Here is a 16,653-nt window from a genome sequence, read left to right on the forward strand (position 1 = left end):
TGCCGTCGCGGGACAGACATTCTACCAATTATTTAGCGTGGCGTTTGATGAAATATTTTCATCAAATTATGGCGAGCATTCATTTTAACATTTAATTCGGACATTTATAGTTGCATCAACGCATTAGACTCTGAACTGCTCTGTTAGTTAGGTTGTATGGATACTTGTGTTTTTCATCTGTGACTTTCAGAATATACTCAACTATTTTAGAAAATCGTTTTTGATTATAAACCCCGGATAATCTCCTATTTCCTCAGAGCTATAAGCTGCAGCTATAATGGTATTCTCAGATGAAGTGGGCACTAGGAATTCTAATTACAGGCTTCACGTTTTGTTAAATCACTTTCTGGTTGCTGAAGTGTAATTAGAGAGCCAGTGTTGAGAATGGCGAAAGACAGCATAAATAACATTCCAAATAATAGGAACTGATTCAACATTCAAACATTTATACAGCATCGTCATATATTTCCCAAACATACGCCGCCCCACAGTAAGCTCTCACCACTGCTCCAAATCAAGTAGCATCTGCATGTTCATGGCAGGTTATTCTCCCATCGGTGCAACCATTGTCCTTTCCGGCATACGATGAACAGGCTGAAGACTGAAACTCTTATGAGACTGGTTACACCAACATTTCCAGGTTGTTGCATGGGTGATGCAAACCTGTGTAGGGCTTTCTTTCTTTCCTGGCTTTTGCTGTGCATTTATCAGTTGTGCCAACTTCTGCCTTTGCAAGAACCAGCAAGCTTATCATTTGATGAAATGTGCAAGCTTCTCTCAACATATCACTTGACAGAATGCATGTCACTGAGACGCATGTAGAATTTCACTGTTGTCAGAAATGCCCAAACCAATCTTACAAAGCCTGCACTGCAGAATTACATGTGTTGAGACATTGTTGTAAGAACCCATCATGAATTCTACACTGATCAGATGGTGTGTGATGTTATTTGTCTAGCCCTGGATAGGGAAGTCCGTCAAAAAGCACTTCAATGTGAGAATCCGACACATATGTGCTCAATATACCACAGTCCTCTGAAGTGTCACAGGCCGCAGGCAATCAGACTGCTGCAAGGGGGGAGATATTGCAAGTTGCTCAGTCAACCCCTGTTAGATGTGCTGCAAGTGTTCAGGATGATGGGGAAGCTGTTGCAGCAGTACAATCTCTGACTCAGCACTGCATGGGGCAGAAGCGTTTTTTAAGACCACAGTACCAACTGGACGCTTCACTACAGTGGCTGCATGCCCCTCTTCCATCTTGCCTGTTCTGCTTCGTCCAACACAAGTGTGTTGCATGCCCTAAGTGTTGGGCAGTTCGCAACAACTGTCGAAAGAAAGGCCACATTGCATCAGTGTGTAACTCCTCTTCAAATGTGGCAGACACAGTAGTACCAATGGACATAAACTGTACCTCTACAATGACTGTTTCTCTGAACAAGTTGTTTATTGATTTGCGTGTGTTTAATAAACTGCCAAAAATACTAGTGGACATAGGAGTTGCAGTGCTTTTGGTGAACGCACTAACGTACGTGGACTTTGGCTCCCCTTCCCTTACACAGGTTTCATGGAAGTTGGTTAACTACTTCAATAAATAGCAGATTCCAATCCTGGGTCAGCTATCCACTCTGGTCTCTTACAAATATTTTTCACCCTCTCACCTTCTTTGTTGTGGATCATTCCCTTACCGCAAATCTGTTCAGGTTAGATGCATTCAACACTTTCGATTTCTCCATTGCCAATGATGTAAATTTAGTGTCAGATCAAGTCTCGAATCAGCAATTGGAGTTCCTATGCTCATGAGTTTTCCTCGCTGTTCTCCCCTGGGCTCAATTTTACGTTTTCAGGTTCATATTACCGTGAAAGGGTCCACCTGACCTTGTTTCTTTCAGGTGCAGCAGGTGCCTGTCACATTGCGTGACTCTATCAAGGCTGAATTAGACCATTAATGTCATCCAGCCTTTTTCTTCCAGTGAATGGGCTACACCACTGGTCATCATTAAGAAGTTGATGGGTAAGCTTCACCTCTGTGGCTACTTCAGTGTCAAGATTAATGCACTGTCCATGATAGATACATTCCTTTTGCCCTGTCCTGACGAGCTGCCAGCAAAACTGTCAAGTGGACACTACTTTTCCAAGGTTACTTTGTTGGAAGCATACCTCCAGCTCCCCTTAGATGATGCTACTGGGCACCTTCTCATTATCAATACATCTTTTGGCCTATACCAATATCAAGTGCAATCTTGCCAAATCTCAGTTTTTCCAGCCATCAATTAAGTATTTAGCTTTTGAGGCTTCTTGCACAGGGGTCAAGCCACTGCACCACATGTTGATGCAAATGTGGCTTTGCTGCTGCTGACATCCATTAAGGAACAGCAGTCGTTTCTAGGTAATCTTGTACACTATCATAAGTTGTAACCTGACACATTCACTGTTGCTCAGCCCTTGCACGTGCTTTTGCATAAATGTGCCTTTTTTCTTATTTCCAGCTTGTGACTGAGTGTTCACTTTGATTAAGTCTAAGCTTCAATTGGCCCCGTGTCTGGCCACTTTTCAGCCGTGTCAGTATCTTGTGTTGGCTACAGATGCCTTTCAGCATGGTCTTGGAGTGGTGTTGGTGCATAAATATGTGGATGGGTCTGAATGACCCAATGCTTACAGTTCTAAGACATTAACTCCCACTCAGCAGCGGTATTCTCATATTGAAAAGGAAACTTTAGCAATTGTGTTCACCCTCAAGAAATTTTATGCCTTCTTGTGTAGTTCTAAGTTCTTGTTCTTTCTAGTACTTCAGCTTCTGTGCCGGACAAGGCAGTGCATCATTTGCAGTTGTGGGCTCTCTTCCTCTTCCTTTATCATTATCAAATCCATTACCGGACGATAGGGCAACATGCCAATGCTGATCCCTTATCTCGCTTTCTAATCAATCCGGACCTGGTGTTTCATTAGGACAAGTTGCTTTGTTTCTATTTAGATATTGAAAACCATCACTAGTGCCACGATAGTATCGGCCATCACTGTGGATCCTGTACTTAGTTGGGTCCTCTTTTTTTTGTGCAGCACTGTTGGCCGGAAAACCCCCGGTGTGTATCTTGGATCCCTTGTGTAATTACTTCATTGTCAAGCACTGCCTTTCTGTTTTATGGAGTTCCTTTGTTAACTATGGAGGACACTGCTCCCCAGGTTGTGATTCCTGCTTCCTTATGTCGTAATGTACAGCAGCTTCTGCATGTCAGTCATTGGGCAACATCTCACACCAAAGCTTTGGCCAGCTGCGTGGGCAATGGCTGGTCATAGATTGGGATGTTATGCGGCTTATTGCCACTTGCACTCATTGTGTTCAGCAACACACAGCCCTGCAGGTGTCTTTTTCACCTGGCTGACAATGCAGTGCCCAAGGGAGCATTTACATGTTGATTTTGCTGGGCCCTACCTAAATCAGTATCGGCTCATTGTAGTGGACATCTATTTGAAGTTTCCCTATGTGGCACATTGTCCATCCATGTCTGCAACAGCCACTATTTTGACTATTTTGGCCCTGTTGAACATTTTGGCACCTGAGGGCCTTCCATTCACTGTGGTTACCGATAATGGCCCTCAGTTTGTTTCCTGAGAACTTGCATATTTTTGTCAGGCTCGTCGTGTTCACCATCTCACCGCTACCCTGTTCTAATGTAGAGGCTGAATGCATTATTCAGAAATTTAAAACTGAGATGCGGAAGTATGTATCTGGCAGGGCCCTGAAGCTGCTTTACGCCATTTTTTGAGTTTGTTCCATTTCACTCCAGTCAGAGACAAGAGCCCGACAGAGCTGCTACATGGATGCCAACAAGGACCCTCCTTCACCTGCTACATCTGATGCCGTCTCCACTGGTGTTACCATCCACTGGTGTCGCCAGCTCTGCGGCAGTTCAGACTGGGTGGGTCTGTCAGAGGTCATGGCTTCAGCTGCTGGCCAAACTGGGTTCCTGTCATCAAGTGCTGCTGGGGCCGGTGCCTGTGCATCGTGGACACTCCTGATGCGTGGACGTCCTGTCATTTCGACCAGCTGTGGCTGTGCATGGCGGTGTCTGTTCCAGAGGGCCCATTGCCTATCTTGCACCCGCCACTGCCAATGCCCGTTCACGTGTTGCCAACGGTCTGGTTTGTGCTGCAGCGGGTTTTACTGCCTGGCAGATCGTCGTCTGGGGTTCCTGCCTCAGCCCCCATTCCTTAACTGCCATTGCCAGTGCAGCACCCGAGGCACCTGACACAGCAGCTGCCACTGCCTGTATTAATGGGTCCCATGTGGCCATCGTCTACGACACCCCCACTGACCGCTGACCTTAAAAAGGACGTCATTATGGAGACATCTCCCTCAATCCTGCCCTATAGTATCTCACGAGAAGGGGGACAGCACGCCAAAGTGCCCCCTCATCACTTTTGCTCCTACTCGCTGGTGCCTGCCTACCACACGCTGCAGCAGCTGCTGTCGTTGGGTAATGAAATGGACGTCATCACAGTCATTGGCGTTTTCCATGACTCGTAATCTTAGTGCCTTGAGAGATCAGTGCTTTTCTTCATGGTACCAATGCTTTTGTTCTGTAACATGTTTTTTTTTCTGTATCATGCATTTTTTTCGGAACCATGTATTTTTTTTGTGCTTTGTGTTTCTATGTATGTGGTTTTCCCAGCGCTGGAAGAGAGGATTGATGTACCTTCAATCATGATGCATGCGATTTCAGAGATCACATGTCCATACAGTTCACAGGCCCACTTATAGAGGCCATGTGGGTTGCCCCCCTGGCACACTCTGGTAAGCTGCCAAAGAAACAGTATTATTGAAGTGATTGTAAATGAGTGCTCGGTCTATTCTCTAACCTGTATTACTGTTGTCCAGTCAATGTGTTCAGCGCTATGCACAGCCTGTATTTCATTGTATCTTACATTTTTCTCTAAACAGTACTATGTTCCATAAGTGACATTTGTTCTTTCTATAGCAAAAACTCTATTCATACACAAGGATACAATATCAATGTTTGACTAATGCATACATTCACAAATTAGAGATATTGAAAGCCTTATCACTGAAACCAATTACAACTACTCAAAGCAAACATGAAATCAAGTCCCAGCGGAATACCTATGGAAATTTGTATCGAATAAACTGTGAAATTACCCACTTTCCTAACGATTATTTACTGAGAATTTCTTGCACATTGAATGGCCCTGCAAGAATGGAGAAGTGTGCAAATCACTCCTGATAAGATAAACAGGTTAATGAACAGATGCACAGAATTACGAATCACTATTTATTACAAGATCACTGAGCACATTTTAAGTTGAAAATTATGAAGTTTTTGGAAGAACAAATACTCCTTTCAAAGAATTGGCAGATGTTAAGGAAAAACAGCTTTAGTGAAACACTTCAGGCTTTATTTACGCACACTATCTTGGAAAGAGTAGATGCAAGTAAACACATAGTTACCATCTTCCTAGATATCCAAAATGTGTTTTACACTATACCAGACTGTCATCTAATAACCAAGAAGAACCTCACAGATATCTGGTTGATCTGAAAAATTTTTGGCTAACGGAATCCAGTATATTATACTCGATGACAACTGTTCAACAGAAACCTCAAGGAAGCATAATATGACAGTTAATGTTCTGAATATAAATAATCAATTCTCAGTCTCTGCAGCATTACCAGATTGTCTGCTGATGGTGCTGTCATGCTTGACAGCATAATGAGTGTTTGGCAGGCAGAATGGCTACAGGAGGAGGGCCTGAGAGTGAAATTTTAATTGACAATCTGCATATGTCATCGTAATCTCTCTAAGGACGTGAATTGGACACTGACAAGGACTGCAGTGATTTAAGAAAGACAATCACAGGTGACTGAAAACAATGAAAGGTAAGGCAAACACAAAATATTCATGTGGTCTTTTCTGTTTTTATGACTCCTCTTTTACAGTTGCAGTTTCACCAGCAATATTGAGGTGTTTTCCGTCTTTTGTGAGTGTAACAAAAGTTTTATTTACACTAGAGGCATTTTCCTTTATTTTGAAGCATCTTCAGTGGCCAGTTCTTCACTCCTACATCGCCGAGCCACTTGATTACCTGTCATAGTTTTGTGCATTGCTGCTGTGGTAACATCAAGATCAACATTTATGTTGACTGATCTATTGTTTAGCACATATCCTTTGACTATCAATTAATGTTTCATAAGTAGAGCCAGTCACACCAAACAAATATTTAGAGACATACGAGAAAAGTGAAGTGGAATGGCCACAAAGCCACAGTTGTAGGCAAACAAATAACAGTCTGCAATACACTGGCAGTATATTGGAAAAAAGCAGGTTACCTACAAAAGAGATTGCATACAGAATGCACTAAGGCCCATACTTCTATGACGCTCAAGTGTATGGGACTGAAGGGCAGACTAACAGGGACCAGTGAGTAGATACAAACAAGGATGTTGCAGATGGTCCAGGTTAATCTGAGCGGTGAGGGAGTGTAACAGAAATGACTGAAAAATTTTTACTGGTCAATAATTTAAAAAAATGTGTGTACATCTTGCATGGATCTACTTAGAAAACGCAAATATTTGTCTTTACCAGCAGAAACTATAAATATTCTTCAGCCCTCCTATGTATCCAGCCACACAGATTATGCAGATAAAACTGGACAAGTAATAGCTCACACAATGGTGTGCAAACATACTGCACTCCATCCGTGAGTGGGACTGGAATAAAACTTCATATATGGTACAATATAAAGTAGCCTCCATCTAGACCTGCACATAGTGCAGAGCTGTAGATATAGAAGCCTGTCAACCAATGCCAACACACATACCTGTATATAGCAATATTATGAAAGGGAAGTTGCTACTTACCATATAGCGGAGATGCTGAGTCACAGATAGGCACAACAAAAATACTGTTACAAAAATCTTACAGCCAGATAGGCCTTCGTCAAATACACACACACACACACACACACACACACACACACACACACACACACACACCGCAACAGCAACTCATACACACATAACTGTAGTCTCTGGTAGCTGAAGCCACAATGAGTGGATTTTCCATTGTTGGATACCTGTATATAGGGATTACCACCACCACAGTAACACAATGCATAAATGGACACAGAAAAACTGACCACTTTGGCAGTGTCCAGTATTCAGTTTGTGTGTGCTCTACAGCATGAATCAAGAATAGCACAAATACCATTTGGATAATCCTATGCAACACTAGTGCTCTAAAGTCAGAACAGGGGGATTAGCCCTCCAACATATCCTATCGTTCCTCCTCTCTCCTTGAATTAACCTCTATCATCATAGACTGTCCTTTCTTATGATAGCATTTTTCAGAATTTGGCTCATTTTATTTTTATTGTTTACTTATCTATTATTTTGTCCTCCCATAACTGCAACAACAAATCTTCTCTTCCTTCATCTCATTTTCTTTTCCCCCTTTTCTATTTAATATTCTTTAGTTACATTAGCCTTTCAATACACAACTCATGGTAGCTGATAATAGATAACAACACATGATGGTAACTGGCACAATCATTGCCTCTTCCAATCTAACTTTACTTTTATCTTGCTCCCTTCTATCATCTCAACAATTAAGCTAATATAGTGTTTACTGATTTACTTTCTTTGACTTCTTACCTTCCCCTGCTGCATTTTCCTGCATCTCTACCTCCACATAATAGATTGATTCTTCTTAGATTTTTCCCTTTTTTTTCAGGGACCTGTCTCTCTCTCAACCAATTCCTTTTTATTCTCTGAAGAAGGAACAGACTGTCCAAAGTCTAGGAGTTCTGTGACCTATTCATATATGTGTTACACTTCTTGAAGGTGAGTAATGTCCAGATTATGTCTATATGTGATTTTAACAGTTTCCAAAATCAAATTTTCCTTTCTATATAATTTTCCAATTAAAGCAATCAAAGTTGACCACATTATAGAATAGGATGCCAAACTAAGTGACACTACAATTATCATAGGATATCCTCTGTGATGGATGGCCCACATGCCTATCAGTGCTAGCAAATGGCAGCATGTGCCTTTCCTTTTCATTTTAAAAAAGGCTCTCAGTCACCAGCAGTGTAATCTTCCAAAAGTGTGGAATGAGAAATGTCTGGCATTGTCATTGCTCAGATTATGCAGTTTGAAACTGCATGCTTGCTACTTTGCAGTCACTGGTGGGTGACTTGTATGAAAACTGCATGAAACATAAATAATACTGGTTGTAAATGGTTGCAATACCAAGAAACCTGTTTACTCATATAAGCACTTCATGTTGCATCATAGATTTGTTCACACATTCGTTTGTCAAACTTGAAAGAGACATGTAACAGAATCCACATAAAATTCACAAGGTCTTTCCAGCAAACAAAGTAGATTATCCTTTAAGATACAGTCTGCCATGTCCTTGACACTCTCCTCTGCCACAGCCACCATCTACACATCGAGGTGGCTTCACCATCTCCCTCAGACGGGAAGAGGAATGCCTTATACGGCTAGTGCCTGAACACCTGGCACACCCATCACACAGCATTGTCCTTTCGGTTGCCGTCCAGCCAGACACCTGTATCTGACACTGCCCAATTTCACTGCCCTATCTGCTGCAGTAAGGATGGCACCACAAACACTGGGCACAGACGGCACTATTTTGCGTCCACAAAACCACATGATGCCGGCAACTTTCTGGTATCCATACACCAAGTGGCCTTTATAGTACTGCTGCCTGCAACTCTCCAGAGGCCTAGGGCTGAGTCTCATTCTGAGTAATTGATGAGTCATGAAACAATGCTACCAGATCAAGACAATGCCAGTGCACTACTGATTGTGAACATGAGTGATTCTGTGCTTTCTCTTGCACCTTTGTAGAACTGTACTTAATGAATGACAAGATCAGGAAGATTTAATGTGTTCTTTCATAGAGAATCAGCATTCTGTTGTTCATATTTTCTTCTTGTTTTCTTATAGAAATAAATTTCTATCATTCAGTGCTACCTGGGCACCTACTTCTCTTCTGCGTCCACTATCCTACAACAGGATACTTCAGTTAGAGACGAGGATAAACTCTTCATGTTTTTTGCATCTTTGGAATTTTGTTCCAATACCTGTATACTCATCCAGGTAGTTCCCTCTCTGCATTAGTGTACTTCCATGCTCATTTGACTGACATTCTACAGGTGTCTTTTCGCTTATTCTTTTTCCACGGTTTCTTTGCATCTGAAATTTTGCTTCTGCAGCTTTTCCAGTTGTGCGCTCAGCAGTTGCTCCATCTGAATCAAGATACTGCTAATTTGTTCCAGTATTTCTTGGTAGCAACACCCCAAAATGCTACATCTGAGACAACACAGCTTCTGCCTCATTGTCTGCACTCTTCAGAGCTCTTGCAATGGTATCTCAGCTGTCCCGATACTCTCCCATCGCCAGTTGACACTCTGCTACTTCTGCTTCCTTCTGACTTCGACACAGCCTTGGATTCTTGGTCCACCTTTCTGGCTGCACTGGACCGCCTAATACACAATTCTGCTCTTCCCGACATTTCTCTCCTCGTCATCTTGGCCTAGCCCCCGGCCCCTTCCCACTAGGCTTCTTGCTCTCTCATGCCCTGAACTGCTACCTTGGACTCATCCACGATGGCTCTTCTGATGTCTCCCAACATAGTGCCTTTGACACAGCATCCATGCCCACTCGGGCACTGCCGAACGCAGCTCCTAAGACCGCTCTGGTGCCTCCCCATGTGGTACCTTCATCTGCTCCTTCAAGTCCCGATGCAGTTCCCACGACCACTCTGGTGCCTCTTAATGCGGCTCCTACATAGCCCCTATGACTGCTACGGCACCTGCTGTTGTGGCTCCTCCAACATCTCTGGCATCGCCCCAAACCAGCTCCTGTGACCAGTCAAGTACCACAGCTCTCATGGGCCCCGTGGCACCTCCGTCCACTGCAACATCTCCTCCTGCTGTGGCACTGCTGGTTCTCACCTCCCTCTCACTGGCTGCCACTACCTCCAGCATTGTTGCTGGCCAAGTCAGCATCCTCCTTCATTTGGCCCACTCCTTTATTTCTGGTGCCCTCAGTACCCATTCAATCCATGGTCTTTCTTGTTCCTTCTGCTGCTGCCATGGTTCAAATCCTCTGCCTGTTTCCACAGCTCCAGGCCTGTCTCCCCCTAATGCATCATCTGTCACCTTGCCTTCGGTGGGACCCTGTCCGGCAGTGTGCGCTTCTGGTCCCCTTCCTCGGCCACACCTCGCCGTCTTTCCACCTTCTTAGCACTGCACGCCTCGTGGTCCCACACTGAGCACCTCGCGTCGCCTGCTCCCGCACCACCAGTACACCCGCTACTGGCTGCAGCACCACCCTCCGTGCCTTCTGCCGGTTAACTCTGTGCCGGTCGTCAGTCTGCCACACGATACACATTGGCCCCTGGCCCTCCTGTGCTATCCACATGTGCACACGTTCCACTCGCTGTCCTCTCTCCTGCCTATTGCCCGTGTTCCTCCCATGTCCACGGATTCGTGCAACTGCCCTAGAACATCTGTTCTCTCTCACGCACCAGGTCTTCTTGCCGACAGGTACCTTCACAGCAAACCACTTGCCCACATCTTGCTGCCACTCTGCGCAGTGCAGCTCTGATCGTGGCCCAGGCCATCTCTGCCATCCTCCGAAGTCATCTCTTCACCACAGGGACTGAGCACCAGCCCCTTTTCTTTGCCGGTGCCCTTGCTATCCAGTCCGCTTTTCCAGCCGGCTGTTCCATCTCCTCTGTGGGGAAGAGGAGTGCCGTTTCCTCGGCTCCCGTCTCTGTCACGCAACAGGATGGTTCTGCTATCTCCCTCCAAAGGCGAGAGGAATGCTGTGTCCTTAGCTGTTGCCCCCACCACGGGCACCATCTATGCATCTAGATGGCTTCGCCATCTCCCTCTGAAGAGAAGAAGAATGCCATGTACAGCTCGTGCCCAATGACCTCGCATACTCGCCACACAGCACTGTCCACAGACGAGCTCCTGGCCAGTAGTAAAAACCTAAGTTTGCCTCAGAGTTGTTCATGGACTTCTACACCTTATATGAAATCATCTGATATCAGAATCACTCCACCTCCAATCAAATGGTGAGGAGATTAGTCCCAACTTTCTAGTAACAAATGCATAAGGCCGTAGTAGGACACACCATAGACATGGAGTCAATCCTCCTCTTATCAAACACCAAACATGACCACTCAACAGATACTGTTCACCGAGGTCTCCCCCCCTGGAAGAAAGCCCTGGATATTCTATTATCTGCTTGAAACGGCACAGTATATTGCAGCGACACCATGCCCAGCTTTTTTCCAGCAGTGATCACTACCTCGGACAAACATGTTGGCCTCCTGCTTTGAGCCGACTTCGCAGTTGCCCAACAAAAAAAAAAAAAAAATAAACCAGCAGCCCTTCACTACTGGTGGCCGTGAACTGCCACATTCCTGACTCAGCTGTTGCCTACACTGGTAACTGGCAATGTTGCAATGAGCGCCACACAGGACACCTGTTTCTGCTTGTGAAATACACTATAAAAATTTATAAGCTCAAAAAGTTATCAGTGTCACCTCTTAATTTAATACTTGCCATGTTTTCTCTCTGTTGGCCATAATGAATACTAGAGTGACTAAATACCATCACCATACAACTGCTAATCATCAGTCACCCATTTATTACAAATGCTTTCATTCTTGGCATAGCAAACATATAAGCTGGACATTACTTGTTCTATGTGCTCAATACACAAAGGAGAGGGACCTTGTGTTCCAATCTCACACTAAAGATTTGAAAGAGCTGGCTTCTAAGCCAATGGGTACATCTGTCATCCAGGGATGCTGAGAGGCAGACACTTGTTATTTTATCTCTGAATGTGCTCTCACTTATATAATACACCTTGTGTCTTCTATGAAACTGATTAGAGAAAACTGCAGGCTTACCTACAAGTACACTTACAGGTAACAGTACCCACCCTTGCATCACCTGCCTATTTTCTTTAAGAGGTTGTACATCAAGAAATCAAGCAAATGAGTCCATACAGATTGATCACCTTTAGGACTTTATGTATGCACTTTACTTCTTGACTTGTAGATTTCTGGTTTTGCATGCTTTCTATCTGGAATATAGGGGCGACCACAGTAAATTGGACAAAGTTGAAAGTCACACATAAAATTACTTTCTAAAATTACATGTTTTACAAGTTACTTCACATTACATGACTAAGCAGAACCAACAGGTAAATGGTATCTGAAACTAAAAGTAAGATCTGCTGTATAGTAAGACGTGAATCAATCAATGACCACAAAAATTTACAAACTATTTTTTGTAAAACTATCCAACATATATTTTCTACAATATAAATACTAATACAAGGTTACTGAACAATTTAGAACCCAAAACAAAGAACAGGAAACCACCTTTAGATGAGGACACACCTTCAGATGGTTTAAAAATTTGATTATTGGTAAATGAGTCTGTTGAAGGAGGGAGAAGATGAAGAGGTAGAAGATGAGGAAGAAGATTTTGTAAAGTATGAGGCTCAGTTGTGGCAGTGTGTATTTTGCACTACACAGACTATGACAATATTACGATACACAGTCTTCATTCTATTTAGGATGAACTGTTCAGTGTTCACTGTCCCAACATCTCTTGAATAAAATTTACATTGCTCAGAAGTACAAATGAGTCAGACTGTGTACAATGTAATTACCACTCTATGTTATTTTCATGGACAGACCCAAAGTAACAGTGCAACTGGAAAGCTGCACATGAGGAACATGTATTAATGTTATTCGTAATATCAGCAATACGACATAAAAATGACATTAGATATAGTATAAAATACAGTAAACTTCAAAACTTCATTACAAAGGAAATCAAGTTCTGTCTGGTATCTCAAGATCTTAGCTTCTGTATATAAATATGATGTCCATTACCTGATATCAGATTAAACTGACGAGGATTCAGAATTGCTGGGCAGAGTAACCTCAGGAATATGAATCCACTTACAACACGTGTGCGTACAAGTCTCTCATGAGGCCACTTGCTCATTACAGACCTCTGCAAGCAGCCACAGATGTATCTTACAGTCCTTCAACAGAAAAGTACAGAGAATTAAATACTGATATCAATTTACATAACATCTCAAAGAATCATAAATTATATGCGGCTGCAGGTTTTCTTGGCGTATTTCAGCTATGAAATCTTCACGGGTTATCAGCCGAGTGGCATTGTCTTCTAGTCGCAATGTTTAAATGGATTGCGTATCCATCATCTTCAATGGATACGCAATTCATTGAAACGTTGCGACTAGAAGACGACGCCACTCGGCTGATAACCTGTGAAGAGTTCATAGCCAATTATAAATTACTCTAAAAGAATTATATATATCTGGAAACTGCATTTTATCCTAATCTTAGGCTGAATAACTTAGAGAAGGCAATGGCTCGAAACTAAAAATAACAAATAGTGTAAGGTGGGGTAATATTGGACGGATTTTTCATACTCTTTAAGGTAACTTCGCAAAGAACATTAAATTCTCATGACAAAAAGAGCGAGATATTTTGGATGACATTGTAGAATAATATGATCAAAGAACTTCAGTCAAAAATATTTTTTAATTAGTCAGAATCTAACAAATAAAGCTGTCCGATGTCGCCACTTTGATGGGGTAATTTCGGGCATTCAATGAATTTCCATGCAAAGGTCAATATTATCCCCTAATGGGTAAGTTTGGACAGTGACTATCTTTTTAAAAAATAAACATACTTAGAAACATGGTTCAAATGGCTCTGAGCACTACGGGACTCAACTGCTGAGGTCATAAGTCCCCTTAGAAACATGTTTTACTTGTTTAGAAAACATTTTTTACAGATGGTTACAAAATATTCTACACATCTTCAGTAAACATTTGACACATATTTAGAAAACCTTCAGACATATTTACAAAATATTTCATTAATAAAGACAATCTACTCATACAACAAATCTATAATAATCTACAACATGTTCTCAGTGAAAGAAAACTTCCCCCTTTCTTCTCTTGGAGGTGGTAACACTATTACAATTTGGACTTTGTCTACAGTATTATCTGGAATGGCAAGAAAATAAACACAGGTTTGCTGCCTTGATATGGATGCTGAAATCTGACTTCCACTTCTCTTGTGCCCACTTCTGTTGCGATTCTGACAAACTGTCTATTTCACTGTTTCCTCCCAACCATGTGTGGATAAGCCACAAGAACAAAAGCCTCCACTTCCAGAACTGCTTCCTGCACTCTGCTGCTTTTGTCACCAGTGAGTATTGCATCATTATTCACAAGCAATTAAGACTCTGAGTCAGCATTATCTCACTTTCTCATATCGATGCCTAAAATGGATTTTTCTGGGGCAACATCTAATTTTCAATTTTGTTGGACACTTGTGTTATTTTTCATTCCACAGCGAACATTCTGAAGCATATCTTCAAAGCTCAAAGACCAGGCTTCTAGAGAATTGCTTTGAGAATTATCCCCATCAGGAAATTTTTTGAGGACTCTTTCAAGGTCAAATGGAATTAATCCCACTGCACAGAATGCACTTCTTATATTGTCTTCTTCAGTTGCTAACATTTTTTAAGTTTTTCCTTCAAAAGTGAGGGGAAAGCATCTTTCCACACTGGCACATGGGAGCTTTTCTTCCATTGCGTAAGCACTGCCTGCCAAAAAAATGGTTCAAATGGCTCTGAGCACTATGGGACTTAACTTCTGAGGTCATCAGTCCCCTAGAACTTAGAACTACTTAAACCCAACTAACCTAAGGACATCACACACATCCATGCCCAAGGCAGGATTCGAACCTGCGATCATAGCGGTCACGCGGCTCCAGACTGTAGCGCCTAGAAATGCTCGGCCACCCTGGCCGGCACTGCCTGCCAAGCAGCTTCTAAAGGTCTGAAGAAATCTATGTCTAATGAAACTTTCTGGCAGATTAAAACTGTGTGCCAGACCGAGACTCGAAGTCAGGACCTTTGCCTTTCGCGGGCAAGTGCTCTACCATCTGAGCTACCCAAGCACGACTCACGCCCCATCCTCACAGCTTTACTTCTGCCAGTATCTCGTCTTCTACCTTCCAAACTTCACAGACGCTCTCCTCCGAACCTTGCAGAACTATCACTCCTGGAAGAAAGGATATTGCGGAGACATGGCTTAGCCACAGCCTGGGGGATGTTTCCAGACAGAGATTTTCACACTGCACTGGAGTGTGCGCTGATATGAAACTTCCTGGCAGATTAAAACTGTGTGCTGGACCGCGACTTGAACTCGGGACCTTTGCCTTTGGTGGGCAAGTGCTCTACCAACTGAGCTACCCAAGCACGACTCACGCCTCATCCTCACAGCTTTACTTCTGCCAGTACCTCATCTCCTACATTTCTGTATCTATGCCTAATGGCTGTAAAATACAAGTACTGTTTGGTGGCAACATAATAAAAAAAGATTTTATTCTTCTCACTTTCATCAGTTACTCGCAGTGAAATGTGACTTGAAAGTTTGTCTCCTATCATAACTTTTTCCCCTACATTGACTTCAGGTAAGGCAGCGCAGTAGTAATACACCAGTCTTCAAATGTAGACAGATGAAACCAACCACTTTTATTGCAATTATAGCAGGTTCCTTTGTGACCTCCTCCTTGTCACATGTCCATAATGCTCCAATTTGTAGACCACATAGGGAGGTAATAGTTTTCTGTCCCCAGTGGCAGCCACCATTACTGCATTACTACTCTTAGACAAATCTAAGATCCTTTCAGGATGTTTTGTTCCCCTTCTAACTATTACATGCTTTCTCCCAGGGTCATCACACACATTTGTCTTGTCATAATTGATTACACTTTTGGGATAAATATTTTCCGTTTTTTCACCAACAACCTGGATTTCACTGTTTCATAACTCACTTCAGCACACTGCCTTTTAATGTTCTCACACAGCCGGATGCTTAATATGGCAGAGCGACACTGTAAGAATGAACATGACCAGTCAATCCCTGGCATGTTACAAGGAAAGCATTTTTCCCTTCATCCACAATTATCAAGATATCCTTTCACTATGTACCTATCATCATCACAAGTAAAAGGAAAACGCCAATGTGCAGCCCTTAAAATACCACGGACAAGTGTTTTCTCTTCGATGATACTTAAGACAGAAGGCCTTCCAATCACTAGAGGGTTTTTATTACTGGCTTTATTCTCTAATGTTGAACATTGTACATTAAATTTGCTTCATTTTTCTGTACGATAGTTTTCCTGATCTTACAGCAGCAACCACCTTTTCAAGATTTTCAGGATAATATTTGCGCCTCGAAAGAGCACCAAGCCTCCTTTTGTAAGTACACAGCATTGTCCGATATTACCCCAATGTCTGTGGTTATCTGTAAATAGTTCACTAGACATTAGAGAAAGTGAGATGTGGAGACAAACTGTATTCACATTTCCTTCTTAACATTTAAGTAAGTAAACTATAAGCAAATTAAGCTTACAAATTTTTTCTTTTCTTGTACAATGACGAAAGCATTCGCATTAAGATAACTAGCAACAATAGTACACTACAATGTAACTCGCAACACACCACTGTTCCGACTTCCAACTG

The 16,653-nt window shown here is 42.6% G+C and overlaps 1 protein-coding gene across 3 annotated transcripts in view; it reads right to left on the bottom strand.

Moving 5' to 3' along the window:
* The window catches only part of LOC126198583 (ras GTPase-activating protein 1), a 162,152-nt gene that overhangs the window by 34,482 nt on the left and 111,017 nt on the right, over positions 1 to 16,653 (bottom strand). For 2 of the 3 annotated variants that reach the window (XM_049935021.1, XM_049935023.1), the window contains exon 15: positions 12,969 to 13,123. In XM_049935021.1, coding sequence (XP_049790978.1) covers positions 12,969 to 13,123 — 155 coding nt within the window. Of the gene's footprint in view, positions 1 to 12,004; positions 12,149 to 12,968; positions 13,124 to 16,653 lie in introns of all 3 variants that reach the window. The other variant, XR_007540087.1, reaches the window with a different exon arrangement.

The sequence above is a fragment of the Schistocerca nitens genome, chromosome 8, assembly GCF_023898315.1.
Source record: "Schistocerca nitens isolate TAMUIC-IGC-003100 chromosome 8, iqSchNite1.1, whole genome shotgun sequence".
NCBI classification, from domain to species: Eukaryota; Metazoa; Arthropoda; class Insecta; order Orthoptera; family Acrididae; genus Schistocerca; species Schistocerca nitens.